Consider the following 22,070-nt stretch of genomic DNA (forward strand, 5'->3'; position numbering starts at 1 on the left):
GTGGAGCCGCTATAGATATCTTTCATTATTTTTACATATGGCTCATCTACACCCTGATTCCGTAATGCCTCCATGACTGCTGAGGTTTCGACTGAATCAAACGCTTTTTCGTAATCAATGAAAGCTATATATAAGGATTGGTTATATTCCGCACATTTCTCTATCACCTGATTGATAGTGTGAATATGGTCGATTGTTGAGTAGCCTTTACGGAATCCTGCCCAGTCCTTTGGTTAACAGAAGTCTAAGGTGTTCCTGATTCTATTTGCGATTACCGTAGTAAATACTTTGTCGGCAGCGGACAGTAAGCTGATCGGTCTATAATTTTTCAGGTCTTTGGCGTCCCCTTTTTTATGGAATGCAAATGGTGGCCACTAAACTCAAGCGTGTGTGCCATTCTCTTAATGTCCAATACTGCGCTAGCTGTCTGAGGTGCTGGGCTGCATAGACGTCGTTAAAGGTATACAAATGAAATTTATTTCTTAATTGGCGCTTCAAGTATTGAAAACACGACGCTGTATCCTTTCGCGATCACTTAGTGGCGCCTTTCTCCCACAAGAGTTGTTCACAGGACCCGTTACGGATAGGTGACAATAATCGTGTGCCTCTGAGTACCGCTCTCGTGACTTTATGCGGACCACGCCTGATTACATGGTCCCAATATTTTTTTTTTCTTTCATAAGCGCTCCGACGTCCAGTCGGTTTAAAATTGCACGCAAGATCTGTACTTCGTTGTGAAAAGAACAGCAGCAGACGATAATATGTTCTGTCACCTCGTCGCAATCGCTACAGTTGGGCGAGGCGTTGCCTATCGTGCCAATGCGAAAACAGCAAGCAACAGTTAGCAATTTTGATTATTTTCTTTATTTTCTATCGTGCTTGCCTAATTCCGAGGTGTTTCTTTTGTTATTGTTATTTTAATTACTGTTGCTTTATGCAAGACGGATGATCATTTGCATACGTATACTTCCAGCTGTGAAATTGCTCGCAAGCTTCTGTATCTTCTGGTGAAAATGACACAATTTTCGCGCCCTCTTTTTTATTAGCAAGAAACAGTAGATTCGGTGCCCATACCGCGGCCCAGCCGCTCACCCGCACTCGTGCCGCAGGAGGCGATGCACCCGGCGTGCCCGTGGCTGGTGCTGGCGCTGCTCGTGAGCGAGGCGGCGCTGGGGGCGCGCGTGGGCGGCAAGCCCGGCGGCCTGGACCTGTCCGACCTGTGGAAGCGGGGCCCGCTCTCGCTGCGCAGCCGCGCGGGTCCCATGCCGTCGCTGAGCATGCACAACCGGGATCACATGCCGTCGCTGTCCATCGTCTCGCCGCTGGACGTGCTGCGCGACAAAATGATGCAGGACATCATCGAGCGCAGCATCAAGAACAAGATCCAGGCCAACGACAAGATCCTCAAGGACCTGGGAAAGCGCAGCGCGCCGCAAGACCTGCTACGGCGCAGCGACGACGACCGATCGTCCTTCAGCCCGCAGGTCAGTCTGGTTACAGCACTATCATCATTATTGTTATCACTTGTTTAGAAAACATACATACAATTGACCGGAAACGTAAAGCGAGGGGCAAGCTGGCCACCGGAAGGGGCACAACGCCTGCCTACTCTTCACAAAGAAGTAGACAGAAACATAGAAATGGAAGATATCAAGAAGGACAGGGAAGCGGAAAAAAAGAGCAAGGTGACAAATCTCAAAGAATTAAGCACAACACACACAGTACATGTCACACGCAGTAGGGCCGGCCACTGCAGATCACGCTACTAAAGAATGTTAAATAGAAGAAATAGTGTCTGAGTTTGAGCTTCCAATTAATTCTAGAAAAGTAAGGAGAGCGCGATGAGCCTGATCGCGTCCAGACGCACAGCCACTGGAGTGCAAACATTCGTCGAGTGTCGTACACCGCAGGCCAAGGAAATTATAGTCCTTCACTAGCGGCATGCGTTGCGCACTGAAAGCGTCGCACTCCAATATCACGTGCTCAAGCGTCTCCCAGCAACCGCAAGACATACGCGATGGACTGGCCACACGTCCTTGTCTGTATAAACGTTCGCACACGTTCACGCAGCCAGCCCTCAGCTTGAGTAGTTGCACTCGACCGCGAACACGGGGTGGGAACGTTCCATTTGCGAAGCATTGCTCTGGATCTTGCTTAAATAGGTGGCGACGAATCAGCAGACGAGTGTCATCGAGCTTGCGCATGAGGGCAGGCATAGGGCTTACTCCAGTTGGAAAGAACGCGGGCACCGCACTTACAGGCTCGAATGGAGGTAGCCTAATGATCTACATGCCATACTGACACTTTGAATAAGGCCCACGAAAGGCACTTCGTTGATTGTACACACAATTGTTTATATTGCGAAACGGCCCTTTTCCTATGGAATCTACCAGAGCAAGGAATACGACGCACCCAATGCTCAGGATATAAATTAATGAGGAAGTTAGACAGCGCTCCCAAAGCTAACAGAAATCTTGGCCGATCGTCCAGAATTGGGTGCGCCTTTTCGTTAGAGAACAACCGACCAACAAAATTCCGCTCCGGAGCTAAAGCGGCCGTTCCGCGGCACACGTTGAGCGAAGGGCTTCAAACGGGAAGCTTGTGCAAACATTGCCCCACAAGAAGCACAAAAAAAGAAGACCCTAACAGGAACCGAGAGGAACACGATTCTGAGGATCTGGTCGCACAACCTGGCGAAGCGAACACGTGTCCAGGTACAGAGAACCTCAATGCCAGGCAGTTGGAAACATTGTGCGATTTCGCTCGGGTGAACACACAAGGCGTTGGCACAGATGAACTACTATCCGCGTTGATGCGGTGTGTCGTGACAATAGCTTGAGGGAGAAGAGGAGAGTACACATCAGTCGAGTTGCAGGGTTTTGCTTTATTTGGTCTAGATTTCGCTGCTGCGCTACGTCAGGTCGGTGTAGTCGGTGGGCTTAGGAATTCCGAACGCTGCCGAAGAACGTGAAGTACGCAAAAGAGTCATCAAGACGAGGATTACAACATTGTATTAATGTATCCTTCATGTTCCTTGACCTCCGTTTGCAAGCTATTGGAAACCTATTAGCCCTGCAACACGTTTTGACAGCATCTGGAACGAAGGAACGGGGACAGTGCACCAGGCGTGACAAGTGGACAGGGAAGGGCAACAAGTTACATGAGAGATTACTCGACAACACGGGAAAGAACTGATCCTCTCACTTCGTGACTTGGTGGTGTGGACGCGAGACAAGCCTGCCGTTGATGAAGGTGGTGTGCGATTCGCCATGTCGTCGAGTTTCTTGTTCCAAACATCCCAGCATGTGTACATTTTGGTCATTGAAAATCTGGCGGAGCTCATACATGAAAGTATCCCAACTCTGTCCAAGGCTCGTGATTAAATTAGCAATCACTGCAGGGAAATCATTCGTGGGGTCTAGCGTTCCAATACAACACTGTAGCTATACGAGACATCGTAGTGAAGAGCTCCGACTTAGTCTTGATTGCCTGCGCGGGTTCTTAAACGTGCACTCACATGTAAGCACGCGCCAGCGTTGTCGCAACTCTTCCCCATTGAAGTGCCGCCGGCAGTCGAACCCGCCACCTGAGCAGCAGGACGACGCAGCGACCAGCGTGTCACCAATTTGCGATCCAGTACCGCACGCAGAGTCACGCAGAGGTTTGTCGCGGCCGACGAAGGCGGAGACGAGCGGCGGCTACAACGCAGTAAGAAACGGTGGCAGATCGTGGGACAGGGGTCACCTTTGGCACCGTTTATTTAGAAGAAGCAGAGCACTCGCGAGATGCGTATGACAGATAACGAAAAGGAAAGTTGGTAACAGCATTCACAACGATAATTTTTTGTAAGAATGAGAAAACTAGAGTGCATTTGTGTACGAGCGAGGAGGTCTTGCACAAGCGAATGAGAGTTCTGTGCCCCACGCTTTTCAACATAGCAATGATTGGCTTGGCAAAACAGTTAAAAGAAATCGACGGCATACACCATGCCATGTATGCCGACGACATCACCATCTGGGTTAACACAGGCTCGCTCAGACAGAAAGAAGGGAAGTTACAAGAGGCAGCTACCTGCGTAGAGGACTACGTCAGAGCAAGAGGGCTAGCCTGCTCCACTGAGAAGTCCGAGCTCCTGAGAGTTTGGAAAGGAAAGCCAAACCGCACAGTCCCCACCAGCGACGAGTTAAAGCTCAACGTCTACCTCGAGGGGAAGCCGATACCGGAAAAGACGCTCATCAGAATCCTGGGGATGTGGATACAGTCAAACCAACGCTGCACCCACACCTTCGCCCTACTCAAGGCATCCACCCTACAAGTGGCCCGCATGATCACGCGCATCTCACACAGACGCCACGGCATGCGAGAGGAGGACACACTCAAGCTGGTCAGAAGCTTGGTCGTCAGCCGAGTGGCATACAGCCTCCCATATTACAATCCCATCAAGAGTGAGGTACAACAGGCAGACGCGATTCTACGCAAAGCCTACAAAACCGCACTCCACCTTCCCCACAACACCTCAACCGAAAAGCTCCTAGCCTTAGGACTACACAACACCTTCGACGAATTGAAAGAGGCGCAACTAGTCTCCCAACAACGCAGACTACAGCAGACCCCATCTGGCAGGGAGCTCCTGAAGAAACTAGGCTGCGCTGATCAACTTCAAGAGATACAGAGGACCGAAACAATTCCGGACGAGTATCGCAACACACTAAAAGTAGCACCCATACCCCGGAACATGGATCCCAACCTACACAAAGCACGCAGAGAAGCGAGGGCTGAATACCTACAAAAGACACTAGCACCCCAACAAACGACGGTATATGTGGACGCAGCCACATACGCCAGAGCAGCGGGGCAGAGCAAGAGCAACGCGGTAGCAACGGTGATCGATTCGAACCTACGCGAGATCACCAGCGCATCACTACAAGGCTGTACGATAGTCGAGGCTGAAGAAGCGGCCGTCGCTCTAGCGGCAGCGGAGGGATATCGGTCTAAACGGTCTCTAACAATCCTTACAGACTCGCAAACAGCGTGCCGGAAATATCTACGCGGCAGAATAGGGCACGGAGCGCTCCGCATACTCCGCTCCGGAGACCACATAACACAACGACAAACAAAAGAAGAACCAGTTAGGCATACGATAGTATGGACGCCGGGGCACACGGGAGTGGCAGGGAACCAAGAGGCGGACAGGATAGCTCGAGGGTACACTTATTACCGAGCATCCAACGTAGGCGACCTCGAGGAGACCGAACCTGTACCCCAAGACTATTCGGCGATACTAAATTACTACAAGGGCTGCAGAAAGCGGTATCCACCACCGCACAACTCCCTTAGCAGAGAGGACTCTGTCGCGTGGAGGCAGCTACAAACGGGCTCGTACCCGAACCTAAACGTACTCAGCAAAATTTATCCCGTACAATACAATGACAAATGCCCCTGGTGCCACGAAACACCCACGCTGTATCACATAACGTGGGCATGCCAGAAGATAGACGTGGTACCCGTTATACCAAACCCGAGTGCGGAGCAATGGGAGGGAGTGCTCTCCAGCGATCGCCAGGTCGACCAAGAAGGTCTGATTCGGCGAGCAGAACTGGCAGCAGCATCCAGCGGAGCCCTGGACTAAGGGCAACCGACCGTTGTGCTAGAAGATGGACGATTCCATCTGAAGACCGCAGAAGACCAGCGAATCTAGAGCTGATAAAGTTTTTCACTCACTCACTCACACTCTGTGCTCTTACACACATTGACGGACATGTGCCGCTTTTTCTTTTTTTGGACGCGGGAATCATTTACCGGGGAATGAATATTGAATGGTGTTTTCTGCCAACAGACGAATTTTATTTGTTACATGACTTGGTAAACCACTGATCAATAATAACATTCACTTATATATACCAATTTCGAGCTTCTCACATTTACTTCGACGCTGGGCTACTCGCTATCCAGCCCCCAAATGTATGCAGCGCGCGCCGAAAACAACAAAACGAAACTTGTCGACTCCTCGAGCGTTGTTTCTTTCTGCTTTTGCGTTATCACCTTTTCGAGCTCAAATGGGAATCTGTAAGCCAGGCACGGTAGCGATACTTTGGAACCCAGCACTGCTGAAACAGCAATTATTGTGCTGCGACTCAGAAGTGAATTCACTGCAAGACATGTAGAACACGGACGCTTATTCTTCATTTGTTCTGCTTGGTGGATTAGAGGAAAAAAGACAACGTTTTTCTCCGCACTTGCGCTCAAGTGCGGGGCCAGCTGGCGGAGTATTTACGGTTTTCGGGATCCGCACTGCACACTACTAAGCGCACGGAAGTATACGCTAGGCGCATACTCCTGTGCGTATACTTATGTGCGTATACTTCTAATTATTGTTAGTAATAATCAAAATTTTTATGGAAGACACGCGAAAATCGCAAGGATGCTTAGCGATCCCGAAATATGGATCGCCATTTCGTACGACAGTATTTAAGGAGGGACACCGCGAACACTGGTGAATTACGAAACGTCCTGATTGCACTATTGTGGTCTCCTAGTGCCTAACTGTCTACGTGCTCTGCGACAACACTTTGTCGTTTTCGTGTTCTTTGTTTGGTTGTTAGCATGAGGCACTTGCAGTGGGACGAGGTTCTAGTAGGCGCCTGTTCTATCTATTTCCGCGTTCTCTAACACGGCACCTTGCGTTCATGTGAAGGTGTGACCGCTCGAGAGACTAAACACGCATGTGAAACACATAAGTAGGCTATGCGAAACATGTAAGCGCTGTCGTCTAGCTCGATGTTGTGTAAGGTCGATGTGGTTAAATATGTGAACAAGACGCCCAGGCACAGGCTATGGTTAGTCACGGGAGCATATACGCAGAGTCAAGATGCTGTGATTTAACGACCTGTCTTGCTTTCACCATTCAGAGTCGGTGCATACATTCCAGCAGCTGCGTTTGGTCTACTTTTGCCTTGAAACCGAGCAGCCAGAGCTGTTGTTTCTGCCCCCAGAACAGCGCCGCTCTGCTGAAGCATTGGCGCCGGCGCATCGTTCGAAGCACAGTGTCGCTACTGGCGCGGGAACAGCGGCAATTAAGGCGGTTTAGCCAGCATGGAACTCATCTCTGCGACCATTCCAAAGAATCATATTGCCTCATAATTTCAGCGACTCTCAACATAGACGCAGAGTCATAGACCCAGAGTCATAGACGCAGTCATAGACGCACAGTCAAAAATCAGAACCACATGCAGTGTATACACCAAACACTCGGAAATAGTGGAGGAAGTAGCGATTGCGCTGGCACTCACAGAACAGGAATGCGAAGTCGTACTAAGTGACTCGCAAACGGCAGTAAAGAATTATGCTAAAGGTCGAATTTCCAAGGAAGCCCTGTCCATTCTGGCCAACGCGGGCAGATCCAAAACCGCGAGCTCGAGGATCATATCGTTCCCCGCGCACGTCACCACGGAAGGCGACGCGCTCCCGAACCTAAACGAGACGGCGCACCGGACGGCGCGAGACATGACCCGCCGCGCCGAACAGGGCAACGCCTCTCGCACGATAGCAAACGCTTCTCGAGCAGAACGGGACAGGCTCACCAGATACAACGACATAACCAGTGCATATTTGAACGCCAGAAGAATATGCCCACCACCGAGTCCCAAATTGAACAAGAGGCAGGTCGTCGCCTGGCGACAACTCCAGACGAACACCTTCCCTAATCCATTCCGTCTGAAACGTATCTTCCCAGATAAGCATCAGGACGACACGTACAAATTGTGCCAGGAAGGACCAGCAACACTCAAACACATGCTGTGGGAGGGATGGCAGTTACTCCGGAGACCTGTCGTCGAGGCGGGCCGGCGCTCTGCGCAGCTCAGACCTCGGAATCCAGACGTGGGTAGTCCAGCAAGCCCGTGAGGCGGCGTTGAGGCAGGGCCTTGACGTTCCCCCGTGAGAGAGCTGAGCCCGGGTCGCGTTAAACCTTGCCGGACGTATAAGAAAGTTGTATCCCATCCAGCCATCCATCAACAAGTATGCCTTGGCACGTTAGAAAAATATAATTGCTCCGAAATTAAGAATATCAAAAGATAAAAAAGATCCCAGGTGTCCTTAGCTAAAGCCTAAGAGACGCGAAGGCGAAAGTCTTCTAAAGCCTACTGTAATTAACCTTAATCCAACGCAATCATCCTTAATGCCCTATTCCACCTTAATCCAAGCTGATCCACCTTAATCGACCTAAATCCACTTTGATCTATTTTATACCACCCTAATCTGCATTAATATTCCTAAATAATCTTAATACATCCTAATTACCTCAATCCATTCTAATTCTTCCTAATGCTTCTTAATCCATTTATTCAACTTTAATGCACCCTAGTCCACCTTATTCCTTCTGAATACATCTGAATACACCTTACCCAAATCACTAAACAATCATTAAAAACTTTGCTAATCATTAATCATTTCTTATACACGGCGGGACATGCTTTGGTTCTCTTGTCGCCTTCCTTGGTCACGTGATATTTTCTGTACCTCACAATGCGACCTTGAAACAGATGTAAGGCTTTCACCCCACAGAGGCCTCTCAAGTTACAGGCACAGAGATTAGACAAATCCATGCGTGGTGTCTGCATGACCGCAGAGCCAGACTTCCTCTGATAACTTTAGTATGAAACTTTATGGCCACAGTGACATTGATTGATTGATTGATTGATTGATTGATTGATTGATTGATTGATTGATTGATTGATTGATTGATTGATTGATTGATTGATTGTGAATTGTATGCTCGTCTCACTTTCGTTTTTCCGTATTTTGATTTTATTATTTTATTTTGCAGGAATCCTTCTCGGAGGAACTTCTCTGAAGGCCGTCTTACATGGACAAAGACTCAACTCTAGGAACTCCGGGACGTGAAAAAAAAAATTGCAACAAGAAACCTACCTAACCCTTATGGAATCTTTTTAACAGGATTTCTTTCCCCATTTTCTGCAGAAATGAATCCACACCTATAACAAATTTTCCAGATGAAAACAAAAAAAGAAAAAGCACAAGTACATGCAAGACCGCGTATACTCCCTTATCTCAGACGCCGCTCCAAACGTACAGGGAATCTCGAAACGCTGTCGCAGCATTTTATTTGCTACATGCCTACGCTCAAGCAACATATCTGTCAGTGTGCATGTGCAGTCACGCGCACCTGCCTAGGGCGCCTGGGAGAAGGATGACGCAGCTTTTCTTTTTTCTGAAAAGTCCATCGTGTCACTAAAAGCGCGACCGCTCATGTAATAAGATTGGTGCTGAGAACGCGAACCCACACATCGGAGATAATGTACTTTGGTGTAGCGAGCATATAAAAAGATCATGAAATCCTTCTAACGCGCCTCCTGTCAACGGTGCTTTTCCGACACACCGACGGCACGTGTCGCCGGCGCTGCAGACGACAAAGCTGGCTGCAGACGAGTCTGTTATTCTGGTTCGGCGATGCCTCGTGGTTCCAACAGTGCTACAAGCGAGATGTCCGCGAATGGCGATGAATGCGCGATTCTCGCGTTACATCTCATTCTTGCGCTTCTAAAAAGCCCCCGTGACTCGGAAGTCAGCTTCTTCGTCTCCACGGCAGCGTAACGTGGAACGCCCATCTCTCACAATTATTCGAAGCGTGTTCTTCTAGATTGGCGACGCTCTCGTCACAAGAGAGACAAGCTAGGAGGAGAGGAGTAAAAATTAAAGTCGACAACAATAAACGCAGCGATTTGTCTAATTAGACTTCGTGATGAGCTTGTCATGCTTTGTAAATACTGAAAAGCGCTTGATATTGCATATATAAATATGTATTTTTAATTTCTTGTGTGCATATCTAAAGACACATGGTGTACAATATATTGTTGTTGGACCACCTTTATTACCCCGCCCCGCGAGTGTACATATCAACTAGAGCAATGAACAGCGCTCGTGAAAGAAATTGCATTCTTCTCTTCCTTGTGTTGCGCGAGAGGGCTTTCGTCCGCTTGGGCCACCACCGTTATTGCACGCCGAAAGTCGCCCAGCAAAGATGATGGTTAGAATGCTATGGCAGCTCGTTTTTGTGTGCGTTCGAGCTGCAGCGACAAAGGATTACCAAGAACTCAATGCAAGAGAAAAAATAAACCACTGCAATCTCAGCTAGCAGATTTGATCGCAGTAACAACGTGAACTCTGACAAGAATCTTTAATCGCCAGTTAGTATTGCACTGCATCAAACCGGCACCTGAATTATTAAATGTTCCTTCTTCTGCCCTTCCTGCAATGCTGCATCAACAGATGGCAAATGTGGCAAGTGTTAATCGTAGAACCAACAAAAGAACTCCCCTCATTCATCAATTTCTTGTTGGCAGGGTTGCCGTTTATGCATCAACTTTGTAACTGCAATCGTTAACTGTTTTTTCTCGACGCCCGCAACAAGGAACCCCAGCGCGCGTGTGCCACACATTCTCGTTTCCTTCTGGCCTTCCACGGGGCAAGCAAGTAACTGGAACCGAGCAGGTGGCAGACAGACCGTGTGCGCGCAGGGTGCTGCGAAGCGCGTTTGGATGCCAGTTTGGCCCCGTGATCGCCGAGAAAGAAAGAAAGAAAAAAAAAAAACGACGCACGTTCCGGGCTGGAAATTTAGTGTCTGGAAACAGATGCCAGCATTTCTGCGACCGTGCCTACTTTAGCGGTATTTATTTGATGAGAAAGGGAGGGAAAACAGGAACAGAGTTTTGGTGGGTGGCCCGAACGACAGAGTCCCGTTCTTGTCCATCGCTCTGTGCGTGGTAGTATCGCCGTCTTAGTAGTATATCCCGCTCCCCCTCAGAGCCCGCTCACGGGAATCGTCGTTTTTCCTTATCTGCGCGCGGTAATGCCGAAACACATCGAGCGCATCCTCTGATAATCCCAAGGACAATCCACGCACGCTCGTGCACTCCCACACGTCCTCCCCGTGTGCGCTGCAAGCGGACAGAAAAGCAGAATACGCTGTATCCCCGTTATTGCGAATCCAGCAGGCTAGCGAGTCAAGCAATCGAATAGAGCACTTGTCGAATCTGTCTCAGGCGAGTGGCCCAAGTCACAGAAGCTCTGAAGCGAAACAAAAGGGAAAAAGAAAGGTAACGAGTTCTGTTTTTGCCTAATGTGTCATCCTAAACAACAAAGCACTTCAACCTTTTGTTTCTTTCCACGGGTACAGCAGCTACGCGATTTTGCTCAGCCGCGAGTATTTCTGCAAACCTGTAAAGCGCAATAAACTTGCTTTTGAAGCTCGTCGTGCCATCCACGTTCAGTGCACTTTCTGTAGGAAATAAAGGAATTGTTTGGTTACTTGGAGAGTGGCAACATGGGTTATTCTTGCACTTCGTCGCCTGTTGTTGGCAGGCAGCACTGGTGACTACATGCATTAAATAGCAGACAACTTTGGGAAGGACCGAGGCGGAAACGCTTTCCGTTGCTCGTTGCCGAGGTCTTAATCCTTTTCTCTCTCGTCATTCGGTCGCGCATAAGGTTAATCTCTCACGAGCTGATCGTTCCTTGCTCGAAACTGGAGTAGCACTCGAGTAGGTTGTGAAAAGATAAAGAAGGAAAAATGCAGTGGACTTTTCCCCGGGTGACAGGTTTGTTAGCGGCGAGACAGATCAGGCCAGAGCGAAGTTCACAGCTTTATTCGTTGAGTTGGAACCATTATCTTTCTAATGAGGAGCGTTGTGATCCGCCCTCCCGAATGTGCATGAATAGATGTGTAGCACTACGTGGTTGTCCTTACTCGTTGTCTCTGCGGAGAAAATTATTTTCTTTTTCTTTTGTTGCCCCGCCGTCTATTTATTCCCTCACATTCTCGCATTGCTGCCGGTGTCATGCTGACACTTGTAAGTAGAAAGTGACTGTCGACTGTTCATTAAACTTATTTTGTTAACATCTCCGTGCGTTATTTCTTTGATCCTGCTTTTGTGTGCGCTGCCCGAGGGCGTCGGTGAACGAGGCGCCGCTCGATGCACCGAGTGCGGGGCAAGCGAGCAACCGCCTCCAACTGAAGGCATCGGCTTCGCCACACGCCTCAGCGAGTGTTAGTTAGGTGAACCTTTAGACTTCTCTCGTCGCCTACGGCCACGAGATAACAAACCACACCTCTTCTTACTTTAGGCGCTGAAAAAAATGCAAGTACATTTTGCGGCATGTTTGCGTATGGCAACACTATTCCTCAAGAACGCGGTTCAATACAGATGTGTTGTAACGAAAGGATCGGCACAAACGCATGCAAATCATTGGTGTGCGTGGCGTAACTTTTCGCAGAGAGCTGCGCTACTGCGCCGGAAGAGAGCGCCACACGAACCGAAAACGGCACTACGTTTTTGTTCCTCGAAATGGTTGGCAGAGTGTCCAAAGTGAAGTTAGTCTTAAGTAATACTTGGGCTTGTCTCACGGGCTCCACCACTACGTAGTTAATGATTTCGTAGGCTAACAAATTGATGCTAGTCATCGGCAACGCATTAATCTGTAGTCAAATGTGACGGGAGTAAGAGGCGCAACTGCTGAGAGCCGGGCGAATGCGAATCCACCGAGAGGGGTGAGAACGAATGTGGGCTCCGAGCCCAGCTTCGCCACTAGCTCTGTCACCGACCCGTGAACAACGGGTCAACGTGCGCACACACTCGCACACACGCAAACGCGCGCACACACACCAGTGTTTTTCTTTGGCTCAACAAGGTGAAAGAAACAGCCGGCTATGAAACGAAGCAGCAGTATATTCGTAGCCGTAATCTATCGCTCGTGTTTCCTCAAGCTTATCAAGCGCGTTATCAGCATGATAGCATTTCCTGTCGGCAATGCTATCATGCTGATAACGTTCGTTACTGGAAAGTACCGGGCTCGCAGCGTTAAAGAAAGGAAACGCATCAAGGCAGATGACGATTATCGTTGTGTGTCAGAAGGGGCACTCCAAAGGGTGTAAACTGTTCTTAGAGTGTAGAAGCGTCTGTTTACTGCCGATTCACGAAACTGGTCGTACACAAAAAGAGTTAGCAAAGATAAGGGCCAGTAAATTGTGATGGCGATGCTTTCAAGCTTGCGTGGTTTTAACTCTTTCGTGATAGAAAGCAGACAGAAATGACGCTTCAACTTTTTTAACGGCAGACGAATTTTAATTAGGCTTATCAATTCAACTAGGCTCGCGTAACAGCTGTGCCGGTGCACACGTGATACTCGCTACAGTACGCTGAGCCACGGTGGAGTGCTGTTAAATGATGCGCAATAAGCTTCAGGCGCCTCTGCAGATGCGTCAATAAAAAGAGCAGTCAATACCTCACCCACGCATAGCAAACTGCGATATACAAACCTATAGCATTCGCTTCTCAGATTCAAAGATAATAACATCAGCACCTTCTCCGTGTACCAGATTCATAGCATCTTCCTTGAAGCCCAACATCAGCGCGCAATGCGCAAGAAATTTCCTATCCAGAATTAATTTTACTTTCCCTTGTGGCGTTATCCGGCCAATGAATGAGAACAAATATAATACCTTACATTCGGGACGAGAAATGGCCAACGGTGGTCTACAATGCGTTTCTATGCCCACCCTGCCTTCTCTCGCACCCGTGCCACACGAGAAGAGGAGCTGTCGCAGCTGCTGACAACCGCTACACCCGATTGGTTTCGAGACAATTTATGTCATACGATACGATAGTTGCTTCATACAAGCAGCAGGGAGAGCTTGATATTCCAAGCAGCAACTTAACCCTTTGCTGGACTTTGGCACATACCGCGACTCTTTTAAGGCCGATTTCACCACCCCTTGATGGTGAAATATTGTCACGGCCTAGTAGGAGACAGGAAAGCCTGTGTAGAGGACGCATAAAAGCACTTTATCAGAGCAATCAACGCGACGTCGTTGTCGTCTTTTTTTTTTCTACCCGCGCGCTACTTCAGTGTCGTTTTCATCGCCTGGAACATACCCGCGGTGACCATATAGGATGTAGCATTTGCGCCTCCTTTGGAATAAAATAAAAGGCATCGTCTCGATGCACTAACCTCCGAAGGCTGTGCATAGACGGTGCAAAGTTGAGGTCATTAGGAAAAGTATGGCTTCATACGAAGCACGTGCACAACCTCTGGCAGGTGCCGCCGGCGTTTGGAGCATCTATGACGGTCGGGGACAACTTCATAATTCACCTCGCTGAAGCGGCCCAGAACTGGGTACGACCCGAAGTATCTTCGCAGGAGCTTCTCAGACAGTCCCCGCTGACGAATAGGAGTCCAGACCCACACCTGGTCACCAACGTTGTACGTGACTGGTCTACGCCGAAGATTGTAGTGTCTGGCATCGTAGTCCTCTTGTTCTTGGATTCGGAAACGCGCAAGCTGCCTGGCTTGCCCTGCGCGTTGCGTAAACACCTCGGCACCAGTCTCGCCATCACGGCACTCGTGCGGCAGCATTGCGTCCAACATGGTTGTCACTTCCCGGCCGTAAGTGAGGTTTAAAGGTGTCACGCGTTTTGTCTCTTGACGAGCCGTGTTATACGCAAATGTAACATATGGTAAAATCTCGTCCCAGTTCTCGCCGTCGACGTCGATGTACATACTGATCATGTCTGCCAGCGTCTTATTCAAACGTTCTGTCACCCCATTGGTTTGGGTATGGTAAGCCGTGGCCTTTCGGTGAGTGGTACCACTTAGTCGCGAAACGGTGTCCAGAAGCGCAGCCGTGAACGCAGATCCTCTGTCTGTTATGACCAGTGCGGGAGAGCGATGCCTTAGAACGACGGCTTCGATGAAAAATCGCGCGCTGCTTCGGCTGCTGTTCCGCGTTCGATAGCATTTGTTTCGGCGTATCGAGTAAGGTAATCTGTGACGACAATCACCCACCTATTTCCGGCAGTAGAAAGTGGAAACGGACCTAAAAGTCCATGCCAATTTGTTCGAATGGCGCTTGCGGTATCTGAACAGGATACAGCACTCCAGATGGCTTGCCGGGTACACTCTAAAAAATGCTTACACCCTTTTGGGCGTATATCTGCCACACAACAATAATCGTCATCTGCCTTGCTTACGTTTCCTTTCTTGAAAACTTCGGGCCCGCTACTTTGCTGTCGGGAATGCTATGTCATGCTGATAACGCGCATGCCGTTCGTTACTGAGAAGTACCGGGCTTGCAGCGTTAAAGAAAGGAAATGCGGACAGGACAGTTTACATTTATCGTTGAGTGGCAAGATACGACTAAAAGGGTGTAAACTTTTCTTGCACACTCTTAAAACGGTTGCACACTTTGGGGTGTATATTTGTCCCACAACAATAATCGTCATCTGCCTAGCTTGCGTTTCCTTTCTTGAAAACTCGGCGCTCGCTACTTTCCTGTCGAGAATGCTGCGTCACACTGATAACGCGCATGCCGTTCGTGACTGGGAAGTACCGGGCTCGCAGCGTTAAAGAAAGGAAACGCGGGCAAGACAGATGACGATTATTGTTGTGGGACAAGATACGCACCAAAGGGTGTAAATTTTTCTAAGAGTGCACACTCTTAAAACGGTTGCACACTCTGGGGTGTATATTTGTCCCACAACAATAATCGTCATCTGCTTTGCTTGCGTTTCCTTCCTTGAAAACTCGGCGCTCGCTACTTTCTTATCGAGAATGCTGCGTCACACTGATAACGCGCATGCCGTTCGTGACTGGGAAGTATCGGGCTCGCCGCGTTAAACAAAGGAAACGCGGGCAAGACAGATGACGATTACTGTTGTGGGACAAGATAAGCCCCAAATTGTGTAAATTTTTCTAAGAGAGTAGAGCGTACAATTTTACACTCTTAAGCAAAGCTACACCCTTTTGCCACACAACAATAATCGCCATCTGTCTTGTCCGCATTTCCTTTCTTTAACGCTGCGCACACGGTACTTCCTAGTAACGAACGGCATGCGCGTTATCAGCATGACGCAGCATTCCCGACAGGAAAGTAGCGGGCGCGGCGTTTTCAATGAAACGCAAGCAAGGCAGATGAGGATTATTGCTGTGTACACCCCAAAGGGTGTAATATACACCCCAAAGGGTAAGTTTTTTTAGAGTATATTGCTTTGTGGCTGAGATATAACCCAAAGGGTGTAACTTTGCCTAAGAGTGTAGGCAAAAGTACACATTTTGGGGTGTATATCTGCCACACAACGATAATCGTCATCTGCCTTGCTTGCGTTTCCTTTCGAAATTTTGTCAGCACTCCTAAAGGCACACGGTACGATGTTATGCGGGGCTGAAGGGTGAACCGTACTTGGAAGATCACTCTCTTGCTGGCTGGCTTGAGCATCCTAAACCAGAAAAAGAGGACAGAATCTTTACGACTATGTAAACGCATCGCTGATTACTTACCCCGCATTTCGATACTCACCCTTACTTGAAGCCCATGCTTGACTGTCACTATAACGACAGGTGCGAACGTGCCCAAGACACTCACTGTCTCTCCTTGGGCGCGTTCGTGACGGGATTTATCTCGACCAAACAAAGCATGGGCTTCAACTTAAGGGACATTTCTGAATGCGTGGGTAAGACATATAAGGTAGCTTAAGACGCCTAAAGTAACCGGTTTTCAGCTACTCTAAATTCAGTGATTAGATTAAAATCCCAGAGTATAAATCCACCCCTATAGCATCATTATCATGGAGGCAGATTTAAGGCGTCTGCTTAAATAGTACCACTGACAATAAAATTGTCCTTGCAAGCAGTAGAGCACAGCAAAGCTTTATATAATGTAGAAACTGTTCAAGAATACGTGAAAGTACATGGCTTGTGCCTACAAATGATACAAGCACCTAATACGGCACGCTATACACAGGAGCTATGCAAACGCACAGAGGAGCAACAAAGCGTGTAAAATATCACGTAGCTCTACGACAGCCCTTACTGCAAGACCTCCAAAGCAATGCATGAACGGTGACTACCTCGCAACATCGAGCACCACTATCGAAAATGTGTGCCAGAACCACTGACACCATCGTGCCGTTATGCACAAAACCTGCCGACCGCGAGTAGCGCGTGCAGTGCAAGAAAGACTAGGACGAGTATGAGAGGTCGAACTGAAACACGGGACAAAGGGAGACAACAAGAACGTCGCTTCTCTATAGTCATTTGTTTTGGGTTGCAGTTCAGCTGTTCAAACTAGTCTTGGCTATACACCAATTGGCTCAGTTTAACACTATTCCGAGAAGAAACACCACCGACATGCCTTGAAGGGTACCGCCGAAACCGCTGGGCGTTTGCGTTGTGCATCAGCTCTTCCTGCCCGTGCTAAGCACTCATTACCGACATACAAGAGAAGAAAGTAAAAAAAAAAAACACCGCCATACCTTGAAAACCATGTGCCTGCTGACGACCGGACACCAGTGCAGACATAGCGAGAATAAGAAGTGAAGTGTCATAGCATCAGCACCGCCGCCTAAAAGTGGTTCGTTGTGAGAACGGAAAGCTTGGCGCTATCTTCTGCAGCCCTTCAGGGAGCACAGCATAGAGCAGCACGGCTCAGCCATAGAGAAAGCTCAGCGGGAGCATTGGAACACAAGCTCACACATGCCCACATACCCTTGCTTGCTGCGCCATTGCAATGGCTGCGCTTATGGTGACGTATGACAGGCACGCGACTGAGAATAATTGATAAGTTGACAATAATGCTGCGTGAGATCTCTTTAAATCATTTAACTTTGCTGAAGTTCTTAAACACCATTTTTCATTTAGTGCAAAATTTATGGTGTGCTTCCGGCTTCTTGCTTTCGAGCATGCTGTCGACGCACATCCCTCCGAGATGGAGTGTGAAGTGCCGGAGGCCACGCGATCACTTCCACACGGAAAGTTTTCCATACTTAAAAAAATTTTGGTGGTGGTCAACAAAAGTAGAGTGCCTTGATATAACTTTCATGTAGTTTTTTCTACTATGTATTTCATTTCATTCCAAAAGATACTGTGCCTTGTTTTTTTTTTTCAATTCCTTTTACAAAGTCGAAAATAAAAAAGTCATTGATTGCAAAAAAAATTTTAAAATGGGACATCTATCGACATCCATTACATGATCACTGATGATACCGCTCGATCGTCGCACCAAATTGAAGGCTCCAACTGCGCAGCATCGTCCACGTCAATATCATAGAAGCGCGCGTAGACAATGCGGAAAAAAAAGTTTTGGGGGCCTACAATGCACGTCTAAAGTAGAAACTTTATGGACGCTCCATGGACATCCAAAATTTTGTCTGCTGTACCTCTGATGAATGAACTAAATAGATGTTCATCGGACATCCAAAACTTTGATGTCATCGCACGTCCCTTAGATGTATGTGCATGCAAAGGGCGTCCATAGGACATCCCATTTTTTGCGGGATGTTTGGATCAATCAGGTACATCTATCGGATGTTTGTGGCTATCTGGGAAAGAACTGCCTACCTGCAAGTGCCACAACAGATGTACGATCAAATACAAATGAAATGCGAGCAGCATAGCGCGCGGCGAAGCATAGCTGAAAGCACAGTGCGCGGCGTCGGCCAGCCATCACTGTACACGTGCATGCTGTTGGAATCGTACCGCTGGCACGAGTTGTTGGGGTCTCGGTGCTGACGCCCGTTATTGCCAATGGGTCGCAAGCCCCAAGGGTAGCGTTGGCCTGGCGGCCTGGGGCACTGGAAGCATCCGAAGGTCCCGGCAAAGCAAGAGAAGACTGGTAACAGAACAACTTGTTTATTCTAACATAGCAAAAGAGCGGCCGGTCAGGTCGACCGAAGTGGAGAGACGGGCGAGCACGCAACTCAACAGTACAAAACGGAGTCTCTCCCCTGGCGTCCGGGGGCAGCTGCTCTTATACCCTCGGCGTCGCGGTCCAAAAGGGAAGGTCACGGGAAGAAGGTCACGGGACGGCGGAGCATGAGCCCACGACGGCGCGAACGGTTGAGCCGAGAGACCTGCTGAACCGAGTGCAGTGACGCATCGCCAACCGCCCACACGACGGCGCGAACGGTTGAGCCGAGAGACCTCCAGGCTCCTCATTCGGGGAACTCCGCTCCCCGGCTGCCGCGCTTTGACAAGCGAGGGCACACACACACACACACACACACGAAGACACGTGGCACTGAAACACGCCTGGACACGCTTGGCGGGTAGGCGTTTCGGCGGCGTCGAACGGGCCAAAATGTCCGCCGCTTTGAATAAAGCCCCGGCGTCCGTTGCATCCGCGCCGGCATTACCGCGCGTTGTAGGCGAAACGTAACAGACCGCCCCGCCGGGGGAAGGAGATCCCGATGGTCAGGGGACTGCATCCGCTGTCCGGAGGGATGTCGCTCGATGATGCTCATAACCGAAGTCGGGCGTCCTTTGGCGTTTCTTGAGCGCAGCGCACAGAGAAGGCCTCGTTCTCACGTTCAGGTGCACACAGGACACTGCAAAGTGACTTCGGGAGAGTTGACATTTTTGTTCTCGTTTCCGGCAAGCGTTAGAACTACGCCGAAAGTCAACCGCTCAGTCAGCAAGCACGGCACAACCCTCACTAAGCCCTGCCAGGCTCTTTCCCCTTTTATGCTGCTGCCTAGTTCCTTACAGTAGTTTGGCAGCACTCAGAACGCGTCCACAAATCGGAAAAATTGCACTAAAAAGCACATCATCACTTTGAAACACTACACAAAAGCAATAGGTTAAAAATCCTGCCTCAGGAAGAAAAACATCAGTAACTAGCAATTTTGAGGCTGATTCCCACGTTAGGGGCTTCGACTTAAGCCATCGGCGTTACCGTTGAGACTCCCCTTTTTGTAACGCACCTCAAAGGAATATTGTTGCAAAGCGAGGCTCCAGCGCAGGAGGCGGCCATTTTTGGGAGAGATGGTCTGCAGCCATTGGAGAGGGCAGTGATCCGTTTCAATGATAAACCTCGAGCCGGCTAGGTAACATGACAATTTCTGAACGGCCCACACGATACACGCACACTCTTTCTCGGTGGCGCTATACGCCTGCTCACGACTCGTCAGCTTACGACTAGCATACAGGACGGGGTGTTCTACTTCTCCATTTTCCCGTTGGCACAGTACAACGCCCATGCCTCGCTCACTAGCATCACACTGAACAACGAACCCTTTTGTGTAGTCGGGCGATCGTAGCACAGGCTGGCTTGTTAGGGCGCTCTTTAGGGCGCTAAAAGCTCTTTCCTTCGTCTCATCCCAGACGACTGTTTGCGGCTCTGTCTTTCTTAGAGCATCCGTCAAGGGAGCCGCGATATCAGAGTACCTGGGGATGTACCTCTGATAGTAGCCGGCGACACCTAAGAACGACCGAATATCGGTCTTCGTACGCGGTTGCGGGAAGTCTCGCACAGCGGCCACCTTTATTTCAGAGGGGCGGCGTCGACCCCGACCAATCACGTGTCCGAGGTAGACAACCTCGGCCTGTGCTAACTGGCACTTGGGAGCCTTGACTGTCAAGCCCGCATCGCGCAGGCGGGTTAGCACTGCCCGCAAGTGCGCCATATGTTCCGGCCAGGATGCGGAGAATATCGCTACGTCGTCTAGATACGGTAAAGCGAATTCTTGCTGTCCCCGCAACACTTTATCCATGAGGCTTGAAAAGCAGTATGGCGCGTTCTTCAAACCAAAACTCAAAACTTTAGGACGGAATGTCCCCATTGGTGAAATGAACGCCGCATACCTACTAGCCTCTTCTGTAAGTGGAACCTGCCAATAACCCCTGACAAGATCTAGGGTGGAAATAAACTGAGCGCTACTCACTCTCTCAAGGCGCTCCTCGATGTTAGGGATCGGATAAATTTGATCCTTAGTGATGGAATTAAGCCTGCGGTAGTCGACGCAAGGACGAGGTTCCTTGCCCGGTACCTCAACTAAAATCAAAGGGGAGGTATAATCACTCTCACCCGCTTCAATAACACCGAGCTGTAGCATTTTCTTTACCTCAGCCTCCATAATATCGCTCTGGCGGGGTGACACCCGGTACGCCTTGGATCGTACTGGCTCTGGGGAGGTAAGTTCTATGTCATGAGTAAGGACAGAAGTCCTACCAGGCCTCTCAGAGAACAGACCTTGAAACTCTTGTAAGAGCTGGTGTAGTTCGGTTTTCTGCTCAGGCGACAGCGATGCTTTACTTATTAAGTCACTAATGACTTGATCGGTGTCTTTCCTGTTCGTCACTGAGCCTAGTCCCGGAAGCTCGACCGGAAGCTCTTCTAACTTTCCCGCATCGGGAATTTCCTCTCCAGTATCTGGTGCCTTTAACGCTACAGGCTCAATTTTATCCCGTTCGGGCGTGCTCTGAATACCAGCTTGCTGCGCCTCTGACCCTTTCTCATCGTTCAACAACGTCGGCCCCGCAACTACCGCCTTTGCAGCGAGCTCCCGAACCTTCGATCTGGTTAAGGCCTGAACGCTAGCCTCACCAAACAAAAGCCCCTTCTCGCGCAGGAGGTGATCGGACCTGTTCGAAAATAAGTACGGGTACTGGGGGGGCAGCATAGATGACACTGCGGCCTCCGTCTCAAGTGCTCCGAAAGGTCCTTCAATAAGCACTTTTGCTACCGGCAGACACACGCTATGAGCTTCCACTGCTTGCTTGATCCATGCGCACTCGCCTGTGAACATATCGGGTTCTACGTAAGAGGGGTGAACTACATCCATTGTAGCTGCGGTATCGCGAAGCACTCGGCACTCTTTCCCGTTCACGAGGAGGTCTCGCATGTAAGGCTCGAGAAGCTTGATGTTCTCGTCAGTGCTGCCTAATGAAAAAAACACGACTTTTGGTTTTGTTTCTGGGCACTGCGCCGAAAAGTGACCCGGCTTCTGGCACGTATAACACAGGCGCGCTTGCCTCGCCTCGAACCGCTTTCTGCGTTCGGCTTCGGCTGCCGCCGTCTCCTTACGTTCGGTCGGACACTGCGCCGAAAAGTGACCCGGCTTCTGGCACGTATAACAAACGCGCGCTTGCCTCGTCTCGAACCGCTTTCTGCGTTCGGCTTCGGTTGCCGCCGTCTCCTTACGTTCGGTCGGACTGCTTTCACTCGCATCCGAACTACGTGTGTCCCCCTTTGCTCTCATGGGCGTGAACTTTGGCCTCTCAAA

At 49.5% G+C, this 22,070-nt stretch overlaps 2 protein-coding genes across 2 annotated transcripts in view; one reads left to right on the forward strand and one right to left on the reverse strand.

The window, feature by feature from the left end:
- Dh44 (corticotropin-releasing diuretic hormone 44) overlaps positions 1–11,918 on the forward strand; it is a 361,193-nt gene extending 349,275 nt beyond the window's left edge. The window contains exons 2-3 of the mRNA XM_050169823.2: positions 1,110–1,484; positions 8,825–11,918. Coding sequence (XP_050025780.1) covers positions 1,116–1,484; positions 8,825–8,851 — 396 coding nt within the window. The 5' untranslated portion in view covers positions 1,110–1,115 and the 3' untranslated portion in view covers positions 8,852–11,918. The remainder of the gene's footprint in view (positions 1–1,109; positions 1,485–8,824) is intronic.
- Positions 1–22,070, reverse strand: part of LOC140218914 (uncharacterized) — a 541,895-nt gene that overhangs the window by 515,393 nt on the left and 4,432 nt on the right. The gene's annotated exons all lie outside the window — the stretch shown is intronic.

This window comes from Dermacentor andersoni, chromosome 6 (genome assembly GCF_023375885.2).
Source record: "Dermacentor andersoni chromosome 6, qqDerAnde1_hic_scaffold, whole genome shotgun sequence".
NCBI classification, from domain to species: Eukaryota; Metazoa; Arthropoda; class Arachnida; order Ixodida; family Ixodidae; genus Dermacentor; species Dermacentor andersoni.